The sequence below is a fragment of the Fistularia commersonii genome, chromosome 4 (genome assembly GCF_037954325.1).
Source record: "Fistularia commersonii isolate RoL2024-O1a breed Wild chromosome 4, RoL_Fcom_v1.0, whole genome shotgun sequence".
NCBI lineage: Eukaryota > Metazoa > Chordata > Actinopteri > Syngnathiformes > Fistulariidae > Fistularia > Fistularia commersonii.
In genome coordinates this window covers 19326736-19343580 of record NC_141287.1, presented here as the reverse complement: position 1 = coordinate 19343580, position 16845 = coordinate 19326736, and the positions used below count along the sequence as shown (strand labels likewise).

Genomic DNA, 16845 nt, shown 5'->3' with positions numbered 1-16845 from the left:
ATTCTGAATTTGAACCCCGACATCTGGTCGAGCACTGACTGGCGACGTGCAGTTATTTTCCGCGAGAAAAGTTAGCATTAGCGACCTGCGCACATTTAGCAACATTAGCAACTGATCTAAAATTTAAAAATTATCGACCTGCATGCTAGCTCCAACATGATTTTTTAACAGAGTGGATGTGCTTCTGCAAACCGTAAAGTGCAAAGAACTGCACTTTGTTTATCCGCGCATCTAGAAGTTAAAACTGTGATTAAAATTCGTTGATTTTCTTAGCGTGTTATTTTTCTTTGATGAGCCAATTGAAATGCACAAAATAAATAAAGACCCAGACATTGTTTTTAACATTTGTATTTGTCAACGGAAGTGCATTTGAATTGAAAAACTGATTTTTTTTTTTTTGTTTTACATAGTGAAACTCTTTATTTCACTTTTATTACAGCATGGTGAACACAAATGATAACATATCAGTGCAGTGATTTTTTTTTGTTATCATACCCACAGAAAGGTTATTTTATGAAATTTTGCAATGATAAATGCATGCAGTGATTTTCATCAATCTTGAGTGTAAGGTATTGTAATTTAAAAAAATCCTAAATCCACATGAAACACAAATGCTCCATTTGAGCAAATCACACATTCATAACATTCATAATATTTATTGTACATTAAATGTTTACAAAGGGGTAAAGTACACAGTTAAGAATAGCACTGACATTTTATAAAAGAGAAGAAAAAATATTATATATTGAAAACTAAAAATGTGGTAGAGTTTACTATAAATCCTGTCTTGGTCCAAACCTTTTCTCCGGCAAATAGACTTGAGTTTATTCTCTTGAAGATGTTTCGCCTCTAATCCGAGAGGCTCCATCAGTTCTGGATCTGATGACGCTTCTCAAGTCCAGATGCCACAAAAAGATTTCAAACAGAATTAACCATCACCTGAATGACCGAGAACCTCCATAGACGTATAAATGCTGTCACATTCTTCACATCTATTTGGGATTAAGGAGGCATTTTTGTAGAAAGTGACTCATCAGGGTGTAGGTATGCTGGAACGCTGATCCTCTGAGACCGTGGTCTTTGTCGGTGTACCACTGAAATCACACACAAAATCGGATTCATTTCCATTTATGAATATTATTAAGCTGTACAGAATCAGTCTGACAATTAACATTTGTGTGCTGCGACAACACGAGACACATTTTATATGGTTCCATCTCAAGTTTCCACTTCTATCCGTCATTAAATCAACACCATCGAGGTCAATATTAGTCCCGCTTCCCTCAGCCAATATTTACCATGACCTCGAAGTCCACTTGCTCATCCACCAGAGCTTTGGAGATCTGCGCAGACTGTTGAAAATGGACGTTGTCTACAGGAAAGACAGTGATCTCAATACGTGACTGGACACCGAAGCTCAGTGACTGCTACCAACTTTCCATCACAACAGATAATCCATTTGTGCTCCGAGCATGCAGGTCTCGCAAGATCACATGGTCAGTGCTTATCAAAAATGTCAAGAAAGCGTATTTGAATGAAAATGCTCACCATCGGCTGTGCCGTGAACTAAAAGATACTCTACTGTCTTGAAATTCTTTGCTCTGGCTGTCACAGTTGAATTCTGTCAAATACAGCAAGGCATTCAGAGTCTAAGAAACATAGAGAGTATCACAAACTAAGAATAATAAGTCAATTTCATTTTGCCTACTTTGTAATACTCGGAATTCTCTGTCGGGCTGCCCATGTAGCGTTCAGTGTACACGGCATCTGCAAAAGAAAACACTTTCTTCAGCATTTTCCCTCCAACCGTGTTCTCAGAATAGACCGATGAAATGCAATGCTTTTTACTGCTTAGCTTTTTCCACGGTTACACAGTTTTATAAACTTCCTCTCTGTGTTTGCATTCACATTAGTGGACAGACTGATGGACAAGGGTTGTTTCCATTGCCAGTCATAACATATGACCACAGAAAACACCATAATGTTAATAAAAAGACTGATGTAGATTAATTACACTATGCAAGAGTGATAACAGGGTAACAAAATGCCTTCAGAAATGCCTTCAGAAGAAGAAATATGATGGTAAACAGCTATGTGAAAATATTTAATCTGCAGTATCAAGGTCTATTCAAAGACTTTTGTAAGTATTTTAACTTTATAGAAAGGTTTAGTCCACTTAGAGTGATATTCACCTACCATAATATTCCCACTTGGCTACCGGAGCGACAGCGATCCCACACTTTAAAAGTCCGGTCCCGGCACCCAAAGCCATAGAACTGACATACCCACCGTACGACTGGGAAATAGTGAGCCAGTGTGAAATGTACATGTAAAACACAACCAAACAGAAAGTACAACGAAGATAAAAAAAAAAAAATAAATGAAATAAATAATAAATAAAAAATAAATCGAAATCGTACCCAGCCCCATATCGCTATTTTGTCTTTGTCGACGAAACCCATGTCGATAAATTTCCTAAAACACAGAGATCATGAGTTCCCTGAAAAATGAAATGAAAAGATCAAAAACATAAGCACTGGGGGGAGCCACAACAATGAGATGTAGCCATGACAACCATTTTCAAAGATAATTCAAGAACAATATTTTCAATCTTGCCTAATCTGTCTACTCTATGAATATATTAGTTTGCACATTTTGATCTCTTTCAGTTGTGTAGAATAAAGTCCTTCTCTTCTAATTTCAAGGGTCTTGAAAGTCACATGAGATCAAATTCTCTCTTTGTATATATTTTCACGTTGACTCTACTTGTGACTTTATTTACTACTAACACTTCAGTTTTTATTTCTATATCCCTCAAATGACAATATCATTTCTTTTTTTTTGGCACTTGTTTTTTTTCATTGATTAAATAGGTTATTTTCTTTTACTATACCTCTCTCTCCAGCCCCTTTGTAATATTCTTGTCATTTCAACTGTAAGATCATTCTACCGACACATTCTGCATGTAGATTTAATCTAACACATGGTAATGATTGATTGACTTTGTGTTGTGTCATGTGAAAATTTGGACGCCCCTTACCTCACAGCTGTGATCTGATCTTCCACCTCGAATGTCCCGAGGCGGTGATAAATCGAATGCAGTATTTCGTCACCTTGGTAACCGCTTCCCCTTCCGTCAAAGCTGGCAATGATGATGTTGTGGGAACTGGACAGGTAGGTGCCCCAGTTCAGCTTAAACCGATAGTCCACCCTTTGACTGCAGGGTCCGCCATAACTGTGGGCAACGGCAATAGGAAATCTCATAAAATATTTGAACGTTATTAGTTGACGAGTTTGAGATGATTGGTCTCACTTACACATCAATAAGAAGAGGGTACTTTTTGGATTTCTTGAAATTTGGTGGCAACATCATCTGGTACCAAAGATCTGTTATCAAAGGAGCAAAAAAAAAAAAATCCTCAACTCATTTTTTTTTTTTTGAGATGTCTCTCACTTCAATACAGTATAAAAAAATGAATCAATTCTTATCTATTGATGTAAAGGTTGGGGGTATCTGGCCCATGTACCAGGAGGCTGGTTAGAAAACTGGAGAAGGACATCAGCTGGGGCCGTATGAGAATCAAGCCATCAAAATCACGCAGCACCTCAGCTGTGAAGGGCATGCTCAGAGGGTCTACAACGGAGGTGAGCCAATTCCAATGGTGTCTAAACAGTCAGTAAAAAGTCTTGGGAGATGGTACCATGCAAACCTGGGAGATAGTACCATGCAAACCTGGGAGATAGTACCATGCAAACCTGAAGGACAAAGGCCAGATACAGCAGCTGCGCAGGGACATCATTAGGGGCTTGCAGACCATTGACAAAACCCAGCGTCCAGGAAAGCTGAAAGCATGGTGCCTGCAGTTAGACCTCCCACCCAGGACATTTTGACCTATCTCTACGGTAGAGAGGTTGGAGAGAGGAGTTGGTGGTTACACCAAGAGGTGGCTCTGAGTGCCAGGATGCCTTATCACAGGCCTCCATGGAGATGGGGTCCTTAAGATATCAAGTGCATTGAAGAAAGACTACACATGGTGCTGATGGAATCCAGGGATGAAGGAGTCAGGAAACCAAACCAACATTGAAAACCAGGTACAAATGGGCACCAACAAAAGCAGTAGAGGAACATCTCAGATGTGGGACATGTTCAGCATGGAAAAGGAAGCTGTGGACTGACTCCTAACCAGCCAAGTTGGTTTAAGGCCACTGCACCTGAGCGGGGGAAATTGGTGGTGGAGAAAATTGTCAGGAGCAGGCTACGTAGTGGGCCAAGGCAGTGTCCCTTGGTAAACCCGGATAGTGGACACAATGGGACAATACAGAGAAGAGGAGGATCAGCCGGAAGGACCTCTGAGCTCCACCTAAGCTCCATCATCAGGGAGTTCCTGCATCACCAACCAATCTCCACCTGTGGTTTGGTGAAGATCCAACATGTGCCCGTTGCTCCACACCAGCTTCTCTCAGGCACATTCTAGAACACAGGGTGCAAAACCAAGGGCCCAAGGACACAACTCGTGGCATCACAACCAAGTCCTCGAGGTCTTGGCAGCCACCCCTGGAAGACATGCAAGAAACCATCAACTCCCCTCCACCAGCTACATCTGAAACAATATAGACAACGTTCATACCTGAAGGAACCAAGGGGAATGCAAGCGGCTCTACTCCAACCAAACAAGGCCAGCTTGGCCGGGCTCATGACTGCAAAATGAGGGCAGACATTGGACCCCAGCTGGTGTTTCCTGGCAGCCGAAGCGCAACACCACGGCTGGAACACTGAACTCTGACCTGTGGAGGTGGGGTGGAGAGGTTTTGTGGCAACCTCTACCACCAGTCTGCTGAAGGATGTCGGAGTCAGGGGCCAAAAGCCGTCGGAGGCAGAAGAGAGGGTGAGCCGGTGGCTCTGGTTGAGGAGAAAAGATCCCTGCTGGACACCAAAGTGAGGGGCTCAAAGGTATTCTTGACTCAGGAAAGAGGACAACCTTGCCTTGCAGCGTTGTCACAGTGGGAGGCTACCACTTTTTATAAGGCAACTCCCCTGACCAATTGGGCATGGAAAAAGCTCAGGACTGACTACCTGCAGCTGGCTGCCATTGTTGAGGGTGTGTAGTGTTAAGATGGAAACACCGGTTCACAACTGAAAATGCGCTCCCAAATTCAGGCTTGTTTTTTTTTTCACTTGTGTATGTTGTATGTCCTGGCACTAAGGATTACAACATCTTGTCCTGCATTTACTGAATCTGCCCCTGACCTTGAATGAAAATTGGGGTTAAATCTGGACCAGTCCGCATACAGTGGCAGTGATACATACAGACACACACATGCTTGCATTTATGCATTCATTCTCCATCTATACCGCTTGTCCTGCACACAGAGTCACCAAGGGGCTGGAGCCGAGCCAAACTGTCATTGGGCAAGAGGCTGGGTAAACCTGGACCTGATGCTAGTCGCTAGATCACAGGTGGACATAAAGATACAGCAATTCACCCTTTCAGTCACAGAAAATACAGAGACATAAAACCATTCACCCTTTCCACGCTTTCGTTCATCAGGAGTAAAACTACCCATCACAAAAATAGTTTCTTCCCATCGGCAGCCTGCCTCATCAATAAGGCCAATAAGGCATCAATAATTGACACTGTCCCAAACCCTTTCTGGCACTGCATTGCACAACTTGCCACTTTGCACCAATAACCACAGTTGCCCTGATTTCACTCTTAATTGATTAAAGCAATTCTGATTCTGATTCGCATCTGGGCAATTTAGAGCCTCTGACGAACCTACTGTAATTGCAGGGGAGGACCCATGCAGACATGGAGGGAAAAAGAAAGCTATCTTATAGAAAGAACCCAGCCGACTCCTAGATTTGAATTGGAAACCTTTTTACAGTGAGGCGAAAATGCCTTAAACTATTTTAAGTCAAAAGCAATATCTTAAATGTGATAGTATCATTTGAAAAGTCATTCAAGTGATCCAAGTTAAATGAATACCGTCTTACCAAACCCTGCAACTCTCAATGTGCCGTATTGCATTGTTGGCATCAGGAATTCTGACAGGACATTTTCAAGTTCCTTGTTGTCCTCAAGAACAGAGAGTTCTGAAAAACAGCAAAAGTGGATGATTAACGTCCAAAAAATAAAAAAGAATATCATAAATGACTGAATTCGGACTCTGGCTTGAATCCTCTCAGTTTAAGGCAGGGGTGTCAAAGGTACGGGCGGTGGGCCGGTACCGGCCCGCCCGGGGGTCCAATCCAGCCCATAGAATAAATCTACAATTTGAAAAAATACATAAAAATCATAAACTACTTTTTTAAAATAAAAATGCGGTTCCTATATTTTCTGCTAGGGGCGCACTGTTTAAGTCAGTTTTAGCAACATGGCACAACACTGTGTGACATTTTTACCTATTGTTAGAAATTAACCTGCTTTTCTGTTGCCCCCGACAACCTCATCAGCAAGATGTCATTTTCAAAAAAGAGAAAAGTGGACATTGAATTTGGGGTTTTTGAAGAAAAATGGACCACTTATGTATTCGTTGAGGTTTATAAGAAACCTGTATGCTCGGTGTGGAGGGAGCAAGTTTCGGTGCCACTATGAGACTCTCTATCGCGAAAAATACAACAAATTGCACGGAGAACTGAGAAAAACAGAACTGAAGCATAGTGTTGTTGAAATTGCACTTACTTTTCTTAATGAATCTCACGTTGTTTGTCATGTTTTTTTTTTTTTAAAGGATCAGTTCATTACATATAACGGTTTTTATAATTCACCTGTTTTCCTTTACACTAAAACAAAGGAAAACGTTGACATAAACCAATGGGAAATGTCAAATAATCATAAAAACAATGAATCCACTCACCTGCATCTTTGCCTCGGTTGTCCCTGATGGTGTAGAGGGGCAGTCCGGGTCCTTGGCCGACGAAAATAGAAAACAAAAATGTACTTGATTGCACATGAAGTCTTGTGAAAAACATTTGTGATTATTGCGCGAAGATTCCCTCCACCATGGATAATTCCTTAACGTTGACGGTGGATGATTTACTGCTTTAGAAAAAGCTCGGATGCGTAACTGACCGTAGCAGTCCATTCGGTAGAAGGAGGCGTCAAAGCTGAAGTAGGCCGAGTTGTACTGACACCTGTCGTTGTAAAGGCTGCAGGTGAGGCACTGCGGGCTGGAGGGGACGCTTCCAATCGCCACCCTGATGGAGGAAACAACACGCAACATGTATCAGTATTTCAGGCCGGTCCCCTTGGTGCTACTGTTCAAATTTTTATCAGCAGCATGACAATTTTTAGGAAAGAAATAAAAAAGATTCCTTACTTGTAAAGATTTCTCTTCACGGGTATCCCTTGATACTCATTACTCACAAAATATCTGTTGGGGAGATATTTAAAGAATACAATTCTTTTACAATAAAAGATCACCCCATCCGTTTTGCCTCAGGCGATGTTTATCCATCTAGATTTGTTTGCTTATTATTAATTATTTGCTTATTAGCGGCGATCAAAGTGGCACGAGACACATTTGAAAAGCTAAAGAGCAACGTCCCTCGCTTAAAGATATAGTCTATATAATGTATAGTTCAGGGGTCTCGCGGCCCTCGGAACAATATTTTGTGGCCCAATGCCTGAAATTAAATCTTTGTGTTTTCTAACATGTATTTGGGGGTTTTAAACAGTGGATTTCAAAAAAAAAAAAATGGGCAGGAAAAAGTAACTTTGCATTGTAATTTTTCTTTCAAAGTTTGAAAACTAAATGATTTTTTGATGAAAAAATGTCTCGTGACATTGTTTAAACCAGGCATGTCCAAAGTCCGGCCCGCGGGCCAAATACGGCCCATTCTCAAATTCACACCAGCCCGCAGCCTGTGTCATAAAATCAATCATAAAATCTAATTCAGTCAGACGGTCTGTTCTTCTATTTCATATTTTTGATCTGAGTCTAAAACTGAGATAATGAAAAACATTACATTTCTCCTTGTTTGATAAGGAGTGATACAAGGATTCATTTGGCCCTCAATGTTTTGTCCCTCTGAATAATAATACTGTTAGTGTTATTTTCCTGTTCACATGTTTTGAATTTAGAAGTTCATAATGAGCATTAATTGTGAATAATATTTAATGTTTCAAACCAGCCTAAACATGTTTAATCTTTCAGATTATTTTTTGTCGAACAGACTTTTTCTACATTCTATTTGGTAATCAAATATGAAAATCAGAGTGATTATGGTAAAAACTTTAGATTTATGTTCTGTGTTAAGACGTGAAAAGTATGACCTTTGCAATAAAAAAAAAAAAATCATGAAATAGTTGATTGGTATTTAATGCTAATGGTTCAAAGAATGTCAGGCTGACACATTTTCACCTCACCAAATATGGGCCTCCTTGCAAAAAGTTTGGACAGCCCTGGTTTAAATTATCTTTTCTTTTTTTTGTTTCTATAAAAAAACAAAACGATAGCAAAAAAAAAAAAAAAAAAAAAGATCCTTGCATTTATTTTATATTGCACCTGTTCAGATGTTGAGGATGGCTGGACACAATCCCAGCTGTTATTCGGGGTACGGGAGGGTCCAAAGTCAAAATTTTTATTGGCTAATGCGGCTGCATGCAGCACCAGAAGTCGTATTAATGATAAGAAGTATTTTGTTTATTATTAGTCAACTCCAGTATAACAACGTAATTAAAAGAGGAAATTAAGAGACTTATTGTACTTTGTTGGTCGTACTTGAAAATTCACACGCGTAGTTGTATTCAGTGTTAAAAATATGATATCTCTCTAATGGAAATGGATTTTAAAATAGGTGGCTTTCCTGGCTCACTCAGCCAAAAAGGTTCTCGACACCTGGTCTAGACTGCGATCCAGAATCATCTGGATCTTTATTTGCATGGAAAACATCCAAGGAACGCGGCTGACATGTTCTATCTGTTTTCATCACCTTTAAATTATTGATATACAGGACTGTCTCAGAAAATTAGAATATTGTGATAAAGTTCTTTATCTTCTGTAATGCAATAAAAAAATAAATCATTAGTTTTTCATGATATTCTAATATTTTGAGATAGGATTTTTGAGTTGTCTTAAGATGTAAGCCATAATCAGCAATATTACAATAATAAAAAGCGCATAATATTTCAGTTGATTTGTAATGAATTCAGAATGTATGACATTTTTGATTTTGCAATAGCATTAAGAATAAGAATAAGAATAAGAATAAGAATAAGAATAAGAATAAGAATAAGAACAACTTTATTTATCCCGAATGAAATTATTGTGCCAGAGTTTCAAGTAAAACATAACAATAATAAATAATTGTAGGAAATTGTATAAACAGTAAAAAAAGGGGGGAGGATAAAAAATACAAATAAAACTATGAGGTGTTAAAGTCAAGGCTATAAAATGTTTTGAGGTCTTAAGTACAAAGATTTTGAACTAAATCCCATTATTCTAATTTTCAGAGACAGCCCTATACATAGAAATGACTCTTGCTTTATAAAACACGTTTTATTGTACTTCCCAAATTCACCTGATTATAAACAGTAGACCTGGTTTACGGGGCCATGTGGTATGAGGTACAATATGGGTATTTGGATATGACGGCTCTCCAATCATGTCAAATGAAGCAGCAGGAATAGACAAACACTTTCAAGAGGACGCATTTGGAGTTTGTATCTCCAAAAAAAAAAAAAAAAAAAAAAAAAAAAAAGTCAGCCCTCATTCTCATCTGAGCATTTTTGAAAGAACATGGTTCTTGAACTTTCCAAATGTACAATCGGGACTAAAAGCATGGGGGGAATCATGCTTTCTTCAGCCGAAATATGCAGAACCACCACTTACATGGCATCCTTGGTCAGTTTGGATATGTAGATGACTTCCCACTTTCCAGAGGTAACAGGCGTTGCCTCGCCCTTGATAAGACACATTTGGTGAGTGCAGCACTCAACGCACACCGCGCAAGGAAAACATGACATTTTTAGCATAAATCAGACTGAAGCAACTTACATCTTTTATAAAATGAATGTGTTTGTAGCCGTTTGCGTCGCTCATCACTTTATAGAAGCTGATTTTATCTTCCGCGAAGAAAAGTGGTAAAGGGACGTACTGAAAAACAGAAAAAACAGAAAAATCGCGATTTGCGATGCAAATCAATTCATCACATCACATCGAATGACTTTGCCCGAACTCACATGGCCGACCCAGCCCGTCTTGCTCGACTGCTCAAATTTCTGCGGAGAATAAAGAAAACATTTGAGCCGGATGAGCATTTGCTAACACAAAGGTCCTCTCGTCGCCAACGAATCCAGTTATATCAGACGACGGTTTTTCAGCGCTTCGGTCAAAAGAGAAGCGACAGCTACCTGCTTTTCTTTCCAGTTTCTGCCGTCGTAGTCATAAATCTGCACGATCACGTAATTTTGTTTTCTGGTGAGCCACTGCACCGCGACGCGCACATCTGTAACCCAGGTCACCGAGCACAAAATGTGATCGCTAAGTAGAGGCGAGAGAAAGTGACAGGATTTCACATGAAGGAGACCGCAGACTACCACGATTGTCAAGATCTTGAAAGTGGCAGAATTCAAGTGAGGCGATGAAGTGAAAATACAGACCCGGATGCGACGGAGGCGGGGGGGCTGACTTGCGTGCGTCCGAACGAGTTAGAGGTGTCGACGACAAACAGCCTCACCTTGGTGAGGGTCGAGCCAGCCTGCGGCACACACAAGAGAAGACTCACAATTCACGAGTGTGCACGGAGGCCGACGCGATTCTTCGCTGTTCCTTGGAAGTGATGTATTTGTCCTCCTGCCACTTCTTCCTAAGCGTGTGATCTCAGCTCTGTGGAGGGACGTCAGGAACTGCAAGACTGGTTGTTTTTACACACAGCGGTAAAAATAGTCAATACTGCTCAAAAAAATAAAGGGAACACTTGAACAACACAATGTAACTCCAAGTCAATCACACTTCTGTGAAAATCATAGTGTCCACTCAGGAAGCAACACAGATTCATTTTGACTTGTTTTAAGGACATTACATCAAAGTTGGATCAGCCTGGAGTTTGTTTTTACACTTTAATTTTGAGTGTGATTCTTATCCAGACCTCCATGGGTTGATACAATTGATTTCCATTGATCATTTTTGTGTGATTTTGTTGTCAGCACATTCAACTGTGTAAAGAGCAAAGTATTTCATAAGAATATTTCATTCATTTAGATCTAGGATGTGTTTTTTAAGTGTTCCCTTTATTTTTTTGAGCAGTGTATTTTCTCCTTGCAGAGAAATTGGCAATACATTTTATTTGATTTATCCTGGCAAAAATCAGCAGTGTGTTGGTGTCACAGTAATGTGGTTATAAAGTTGTTTGGATTTTTTTCTCTCGGCTGAGTCTAATGGTGGCTTCTGCTTCGCAGCGAGAAGGTTCCCTGGTTCGAGTTTGCATGTTTTCCACGTGTATGCGTGGGTTTCCTCCCTTCAGTATGCAGTGGGTTCACTGGAGCCTCTAAATTGCCCAGACATGCGAATGATGGCGTAAATGGTTGTATGTCTCCATGTGGCTCCGTGATCGATCCAGGGTGAACAGCTGAGAAAGGCTCCTGCCAAGTGCTATTGATAATGAATGAGTGAATGTTATTTGCAATAATACACATCTGTATGTCGCTGTAACACAGGCGTGTCCAAAGTGTCCAAAAAGCGGCCCATGTTCAAATTTACACCGGCCTGCAGCCTCTGTCATAACATCAATAATATGCGGATTATGCGGATAATATAAGGATTCATATGGCCCTCGATGTTTTGCATTTTTGAATAATATCACTGTATTTTCCTGTTCACGTGTTTTGAATTAAGAAATTCATAGTGAGCATTTAATAGTGAAAAATATGTAATGTCTCGAATGAATCTGTCTGAAAGTTTTTTTTTCTTTTCCTTCATTTTATGTGGTATTCAAATATGAACGACTGAGTGATTTTGGTAAAAGCTTTAGCTTTTATTGCCATTTGCAATTAAAAAAAAAAAAATGAAATAGTTCATTTGTATTTAATGCTAAAGGTTCAAAGAATGTCAGGCTGAATGGTCGGCCCTCGCACATTTACACCTCACCAAATATGTCTGGAAAAGGTTCGGACACCCCGGCTGTATCATATTTAATTGGACGAGAAAGAAATCCCACCTTTGGATATGGAAGAGTCACTGTCTGGGGGTATTGCTCATATCCATACCAGGTAAAGTCCACTTTGTTCACTTCTGTGTCATTAAACTCTGCGTAGGCCAGGAATCTTCCGGTTGTTGACCACCACACGGCCGCATTGGACGCATAGACTTCCTCTGCAACATTTGATCGGAGACAAAGCGTTGACACGCTCCGTGGAAACTCACAGATGTCGAAAAAGTGAACGGGACTCACCCTCGTACACCCAGTCGGGGACGCCATTTAGGATCTCGTTCTTTTTCCCGTTGTGGCTCACTTGTACGGCGGCGGAAGTGACATCGGGCGCAACAAAGATGTCGAAGTCTGAGATGTAAGCCTTTAAAACCCAAAGCATTCAAGCTTCCATTATTTCATCTGTGAGTATCACCTTTGTACACACTTAGTCGGAAATGCACTTCGTCTCGCTGCGACGTCAGTCAGCTGACGTGTGTTTTGCCAAATGTGCTCAGCTCCCCGTTGTCTCGCACATCCAGGCGGCATACCTCAAAGCCAGTGAAGCTGAAGTAGCTACAAATATATCAAGCGAATGTGAGGAGTGCACGACTGGACGTGTAAACCCACATATTTGTTTCCAGTCGGGGCCCAGGTGAAGTACTGCACCACAGTTGGAAGTTTGACAGACGTAATGAATGTTCTGCAATGCAAGATACACACAGGCCGGTAAGAGCAGAGCGGATAGGAACGGATGAAATGTGCATTTATGTGACATTTCTTGAGGTTTCCCAAAGCTCGTACTTACGATTTCTCCCTGCCGTAGATGGAGTAAGAGGCCGTGAATGAATGCCTCCATTGCTGCGGGAGCACAAAAGAAGTTAATACATTATTAGTAATAGAAGTGATTGTAACACAAAAATATGTGTTACAGCAGTGAAATGAAATGTCATGAAAATGAAACAAACGATGCAATGCTACTTCTTTTAAAATTCCTAATATTAGACAAGTTGATTGTTTCATAATTGTCTGAGAACAGTGAGTGCTGACTGTATTTTGCACAAATGTTGAACATGCAATTGGTTTAATGTTAAGATTTTATGAATCTTTTTTTAATGAAAGTTATTGCATAAACGTTCATTGAAAGAGGGCCCTGAAATTCCAAGGGATGAATATTGTAAAAATATGAAATAGAAATAACTTGACGCTTTCAACATCAGACGCAGTAGTAATGGTTAACACCAAGAATTAAAATAAAATCTAATACTTATATACAGTATATATGTATTATCATACAATTTAATTCTTGCTCCATTGCTTATCTCCAGTTTCTACCTGAAAATGTATTCTTTGTAAACCAGATGGAGGTCACAGGGCAGGTCTCACCTTTGTGTAATTGCTTTCAAAAGCAATATATTTATAATCACCCGACAGCAAGTAATCTGTCGCATCCACTTGGGCCTGCGGCAGACACAAATTAATTTGAAGTATTAAAAAAAAACAACACAAAGTCAAAACTGTGTGTCAAAATTATTATAAAATTGGAAAATAATTAAAAAAAACATATTACAAAGGTCGAATTGCTCAAGTACAGTGACTCCTCTGTTGTTTCCGCATTGTGGAGGAAAACATTGCCATCGTTTGTCTTGTGCAGATACTCCTTATCTGCGCATGGAAACAAAAACACAAAAAAAAGTAGTCTTTCATCCAAAACATGAGTCCATCAGGGCGGCGTCTTGACCCCCAGGGCGTACCTGATATCCAGTACAGGTTGTAGGCGCGCCACCTGATGCTGTCATTGAAATAATCTTCAAGGGTGAAAGGCCTTCTGGTGTCGGATTCTGAAATGAGTGAATCTGACGTTAGAAAAATAACATTGCAACAAATTCCTCGGGGATCAATAACACATCTGTTTCCTCCTGGCTGCATCGATGCGTCACAAGGTGGCGCCTTCTCCATGGCAACCTCCTGCAGCGCGCTTCTATTTCATAGTGCAAAAGGCAAAAACCGTGCAAATTATATAGAAAAGTCACATTCATTCATGTAAAATAAATTTAATTAAAAAAAAGGAAAAAAATCCACGTGTGTTCTTCATACGTGACGACCATTTTTTTTTTTTTTTTTTTTGAAGACATAAATGGCTACCGGCGTCAAGTCGAGGGTGAGACGGTGTTTTCTTGGATTTTACTTACTGCCTAAATAAACGGCCGTGACAGTGATCAGGGTGATGACGACAGCCGCCCCCGCCGCCCCCCACACCACCTTGCTGCAGCCCTGCAAAAAAAAAAAAAAAAAAAAAAAAAACATAAAAAAATAATAAATAAAAGGTGACGGAAAAGTTCCAGCCCAACCGTCCCCCCCCCCCAAAAAAAAATGTTCAGAATCGATTACAGACCATGACGAGGGTCGAGTCGAAAACGGAGCTATTATTAAAAAATAAAATAAATAATAATCCACGGCGGTCGATCAGCGTCAAACGTCTTCTTCTGGATCATGAAGCCTGCTTAACGTTTCCGAAAAACAAAACAAAAAAAAAAAAAAAAAGCCAAGCATTGATCCGTGATCTTCGCCCTAGTTTTTGGTTTGCAGGCGGACTCCTTCACACTTCCCCTCGCATTCCTGCAGCAGAGAGACGAGATGCCTCCCTTCAAGCCCGCCGCCCGCACAACTTGTTGATATTTGGGAAGTGGCTTTTCCGAGTCACTGAACCAATTCAAGAATGGAAAAAAAAAAAAGAAAAAAAAAAAAGTGGTGGGGAAAAGAAAAGTCTGCAACCCCCACCCCTCATTACTGAAGTGTGTGTGTGTGTGTGTGGATAGTAACTGATGATTTGCAACATTACTCGCGATGCAACCGAAGCATCCGGAGTTGGATGGGCGCTCCTGACAAACTGCGTGTCCCAGAGCAGGTCGTGCAGGAAGCAAGTCAAGTAAACACGTTTAAAAATAGCAGAATTAGCGTCGGGAACCAAAAGGCTGCGAGGTAAATGACTCACGGGCAGCGGCTGCTTGTGAATTGTGCAGCACCTGTTTGCAGGCTTGCGTGTTGACAGGTGGGCTCTGAGGGGCTGTCAGCGATGCTTGGACCCTCCCCAGGGGGCGGTGAAAGACAAAACAATGTTTTTTTTTGTTTTTTTTTTTGAACGAAAAACAATTCATTTTCCAAGTTCATGTCATATCAGGAAGCTTTAAATGATTTCATTGACGGTTAAAAGATCTCCTCCACACGCAAACCTTAATAACTGTTTCATTCATGCACAATTTCAGCAAAGGGTACAAATCAAAATACACGCAAATGCTTTACCGCTCTGAGTTAAATTGCAAGGCACATAATTTATTCTACTTAGTGTTGACATCACATTGATTGTAAACACAGGAAGAAAATACATCATTGGTCTAAAGCAGGGGTGTCCAAACTTTTTTTTCCACATTCAGAAAAATATAAAAAGGACTGAGCTCACTGGACTCACGAGTGGTCAGGTATACAGGACTGTCTCAGAAAATTAGAATATTGTGATAAAATTCTTTATCTTCTGTAATGCAATTACACAAACATTCTGGATTTTTTACAAATCAACTGAAATATTGCAAGCATTTTTTTTAATATTGCTGATTATGGGTTACATCTTAAGAAAACTCAAAAATATCCAAATATAAGAATATAATGAAAAAGTAATTTTTGTTTTTTTAATTGCATTCCAGAAGATAAAGAACTTTATCACAGTATTCTAATTTTCTGAGACAGTCCTGTATAACTTTGCTTCTATTGTATTAAAATGAGCAAAATCAATCAAATGTTAGTTAACAATGCTTTTTAACTGATTATGGTTAAAGTAAAAATAACAGCATACATCAGAGCTTTCAATTAATGGTTTTTCACTTATTTTGTTACCAAAAAGGTAAATGTAATCTGCAGTGAAATACCAGTTACTCTGAAAACCAGCAGACTGAGAGACACAAAATAGCTCAGCATAACATGAATCTCTTCAATATTCAAAACAGAACATGAAAAATGTAAAACATTTGTGCTGTATTACAAGTAATAGTGTGAAGAGATTTAAATGCAAGTTCCTTGTGTGGGACATATTCAATTATATTTTTAGAATTTGCTACGGGCCAATAAAAATTGGACCACGGGCTGCAGTCGGCCCGCGGACCGTAGTTTGGACACCCCTGCTCGAAAGCCAGTAGATTGCAAGTTCCCATTTCATTTGCACACACAATCCCCATTTATTAAAATGACCTCTAACATTGTCATTTCTTTACAACATTCAGAAGATGTCAATTTAGATCTAGCATGTAGCTACAAGGTGTGTGCTACTAAACACGGAAGTAGATGCATTAAAAAGCAATTCCATATATATATTGAGTGTCACTTTCAATTGTCGTTTCAAACAAGCAGCGCTAAGTTTCCACTTTGCATTTGTGTCCGTGTGATGCCGTGGAAGGATAAAGCGTCTCCGACATACGTGACATAATCCATCACGCTTCCGAGGCCTCAACATGAACCCACATGTCAGTCACGTTTGTGAATGTGAAAACGCCTACTGCCCAACTGACAAAAATGTTTTTCTACGCTGGAGATCTAACAGCGGCGTGTGTGTTTCTGCTAGGTGACGTTCACAGAACAAGCATAATCTTGCATACTTGGAAAACAGACGATAATGTCAGAAAAACGCTTTCGCTTTCAGCTCCTGGCGCCGTGATAACCAATAA

At 40.0% G+C, this 16845-nt stretch overlaps 1 protein-coding gene across 3 annotated transcripts; it reads right to left on the bottom strand.

Annotated features, from left to right (window-relative positions):
• Nucleotides 1–330: 330 nt before the first annotated feature.
• Nucleotides 331–14886, bottom strand: fap (fibroblast activation protein, alpha). 3 transcript variants are annotated; one of them, XM_086145817.1, is made up of 26 exons: nucleotides 14526–14886; nucleotides 14323–14404; nucleotides 13885–13971; nucleotides 13701–13795; nucleotides 13517–13591; nucleotides 12939–12991; nucleotides 12761–12833; nucleotides 12395–12515; nucleotides 12161–12315; nucleotides 10605–10702; nucleotides 10356–10485; nucleotides 10185–10223; nucleotides 10000–10098; nucleotides 9835–9905; nucleotides 7321–7374; nucleotides 7074–7198; nucleotides 6859–6909; nucleotides 5996–6094; nucleotides 3318–3387; nucleotides 3041–3235; nucleotides 2421–2475; nucleotides 2197–2296; nucleotides 1709–1767; nucleotides 1549–1621; nucleotides 1299–1372; nucleotides 331–1094 (listed from the first exon to the last, which is right to left on the bottom strand). In XM_086145817.1, exons 1-26 carry the CDS (start codon nucleotides 14526–14528, stop codon nucleotides 993–995), a joined length of 2238 nt encoding a protein of 745 aa, XP_086001943.1. In that variant the 5' UTR covers nucleotides 14529–14886; the 3' UTR covers nucleotides 331–992. The 3 variants fall into 3 exon arrangements, 2 of the variants coding, with proteins under 2 accessions (XP_086001943.1, XP_086001942.1); XM_086145816.1 differs by lacking the exons at nucleotides 14323–14404; nucleotides 14526–14886 and having other exon boundaries at nucleotides 13885–14103; XR_015106070.1 differs by lacking the exons at nucleotides 331–1094; nucleotides 1299–1372; nucleotides 1549–1621; ... (1 more) ...; nucleotides 14323–14404; nucleotides 14526–14886 and having other exon boundaries at nucleotides 2205–2296; nucleotides 2421–2500; nucleotides 13885–14103.
• Between the last annotated feature and the right edge of the window lie 1959 nt (nucleotides 14887–16845).

Bases quoted from the DNA above. Each gene is read 5' to 3' on its own strand.
- fap (XM_086145816.1), bottom strand. From the start codon at position 14,089: ATGGAGAAGGCGCCACCTTGTGACGCATCGATGCAGCCAGGAGGAAAC. The intron at 13,592-13,700 runs GTAATATGTTTT...TGTCTGCCGCAG, and splicing joins ACTTGAGCAATTCGACCTTT to GCCCAAGTGGATGCGACAGA. The intron at 12,516-12,760 runs GTGGGTTTACAC...TGGGTTTTAAAG, and splicing joins CCCCGACTGGAAACAAATAT to GCTTACATCTCAGACTTCGA.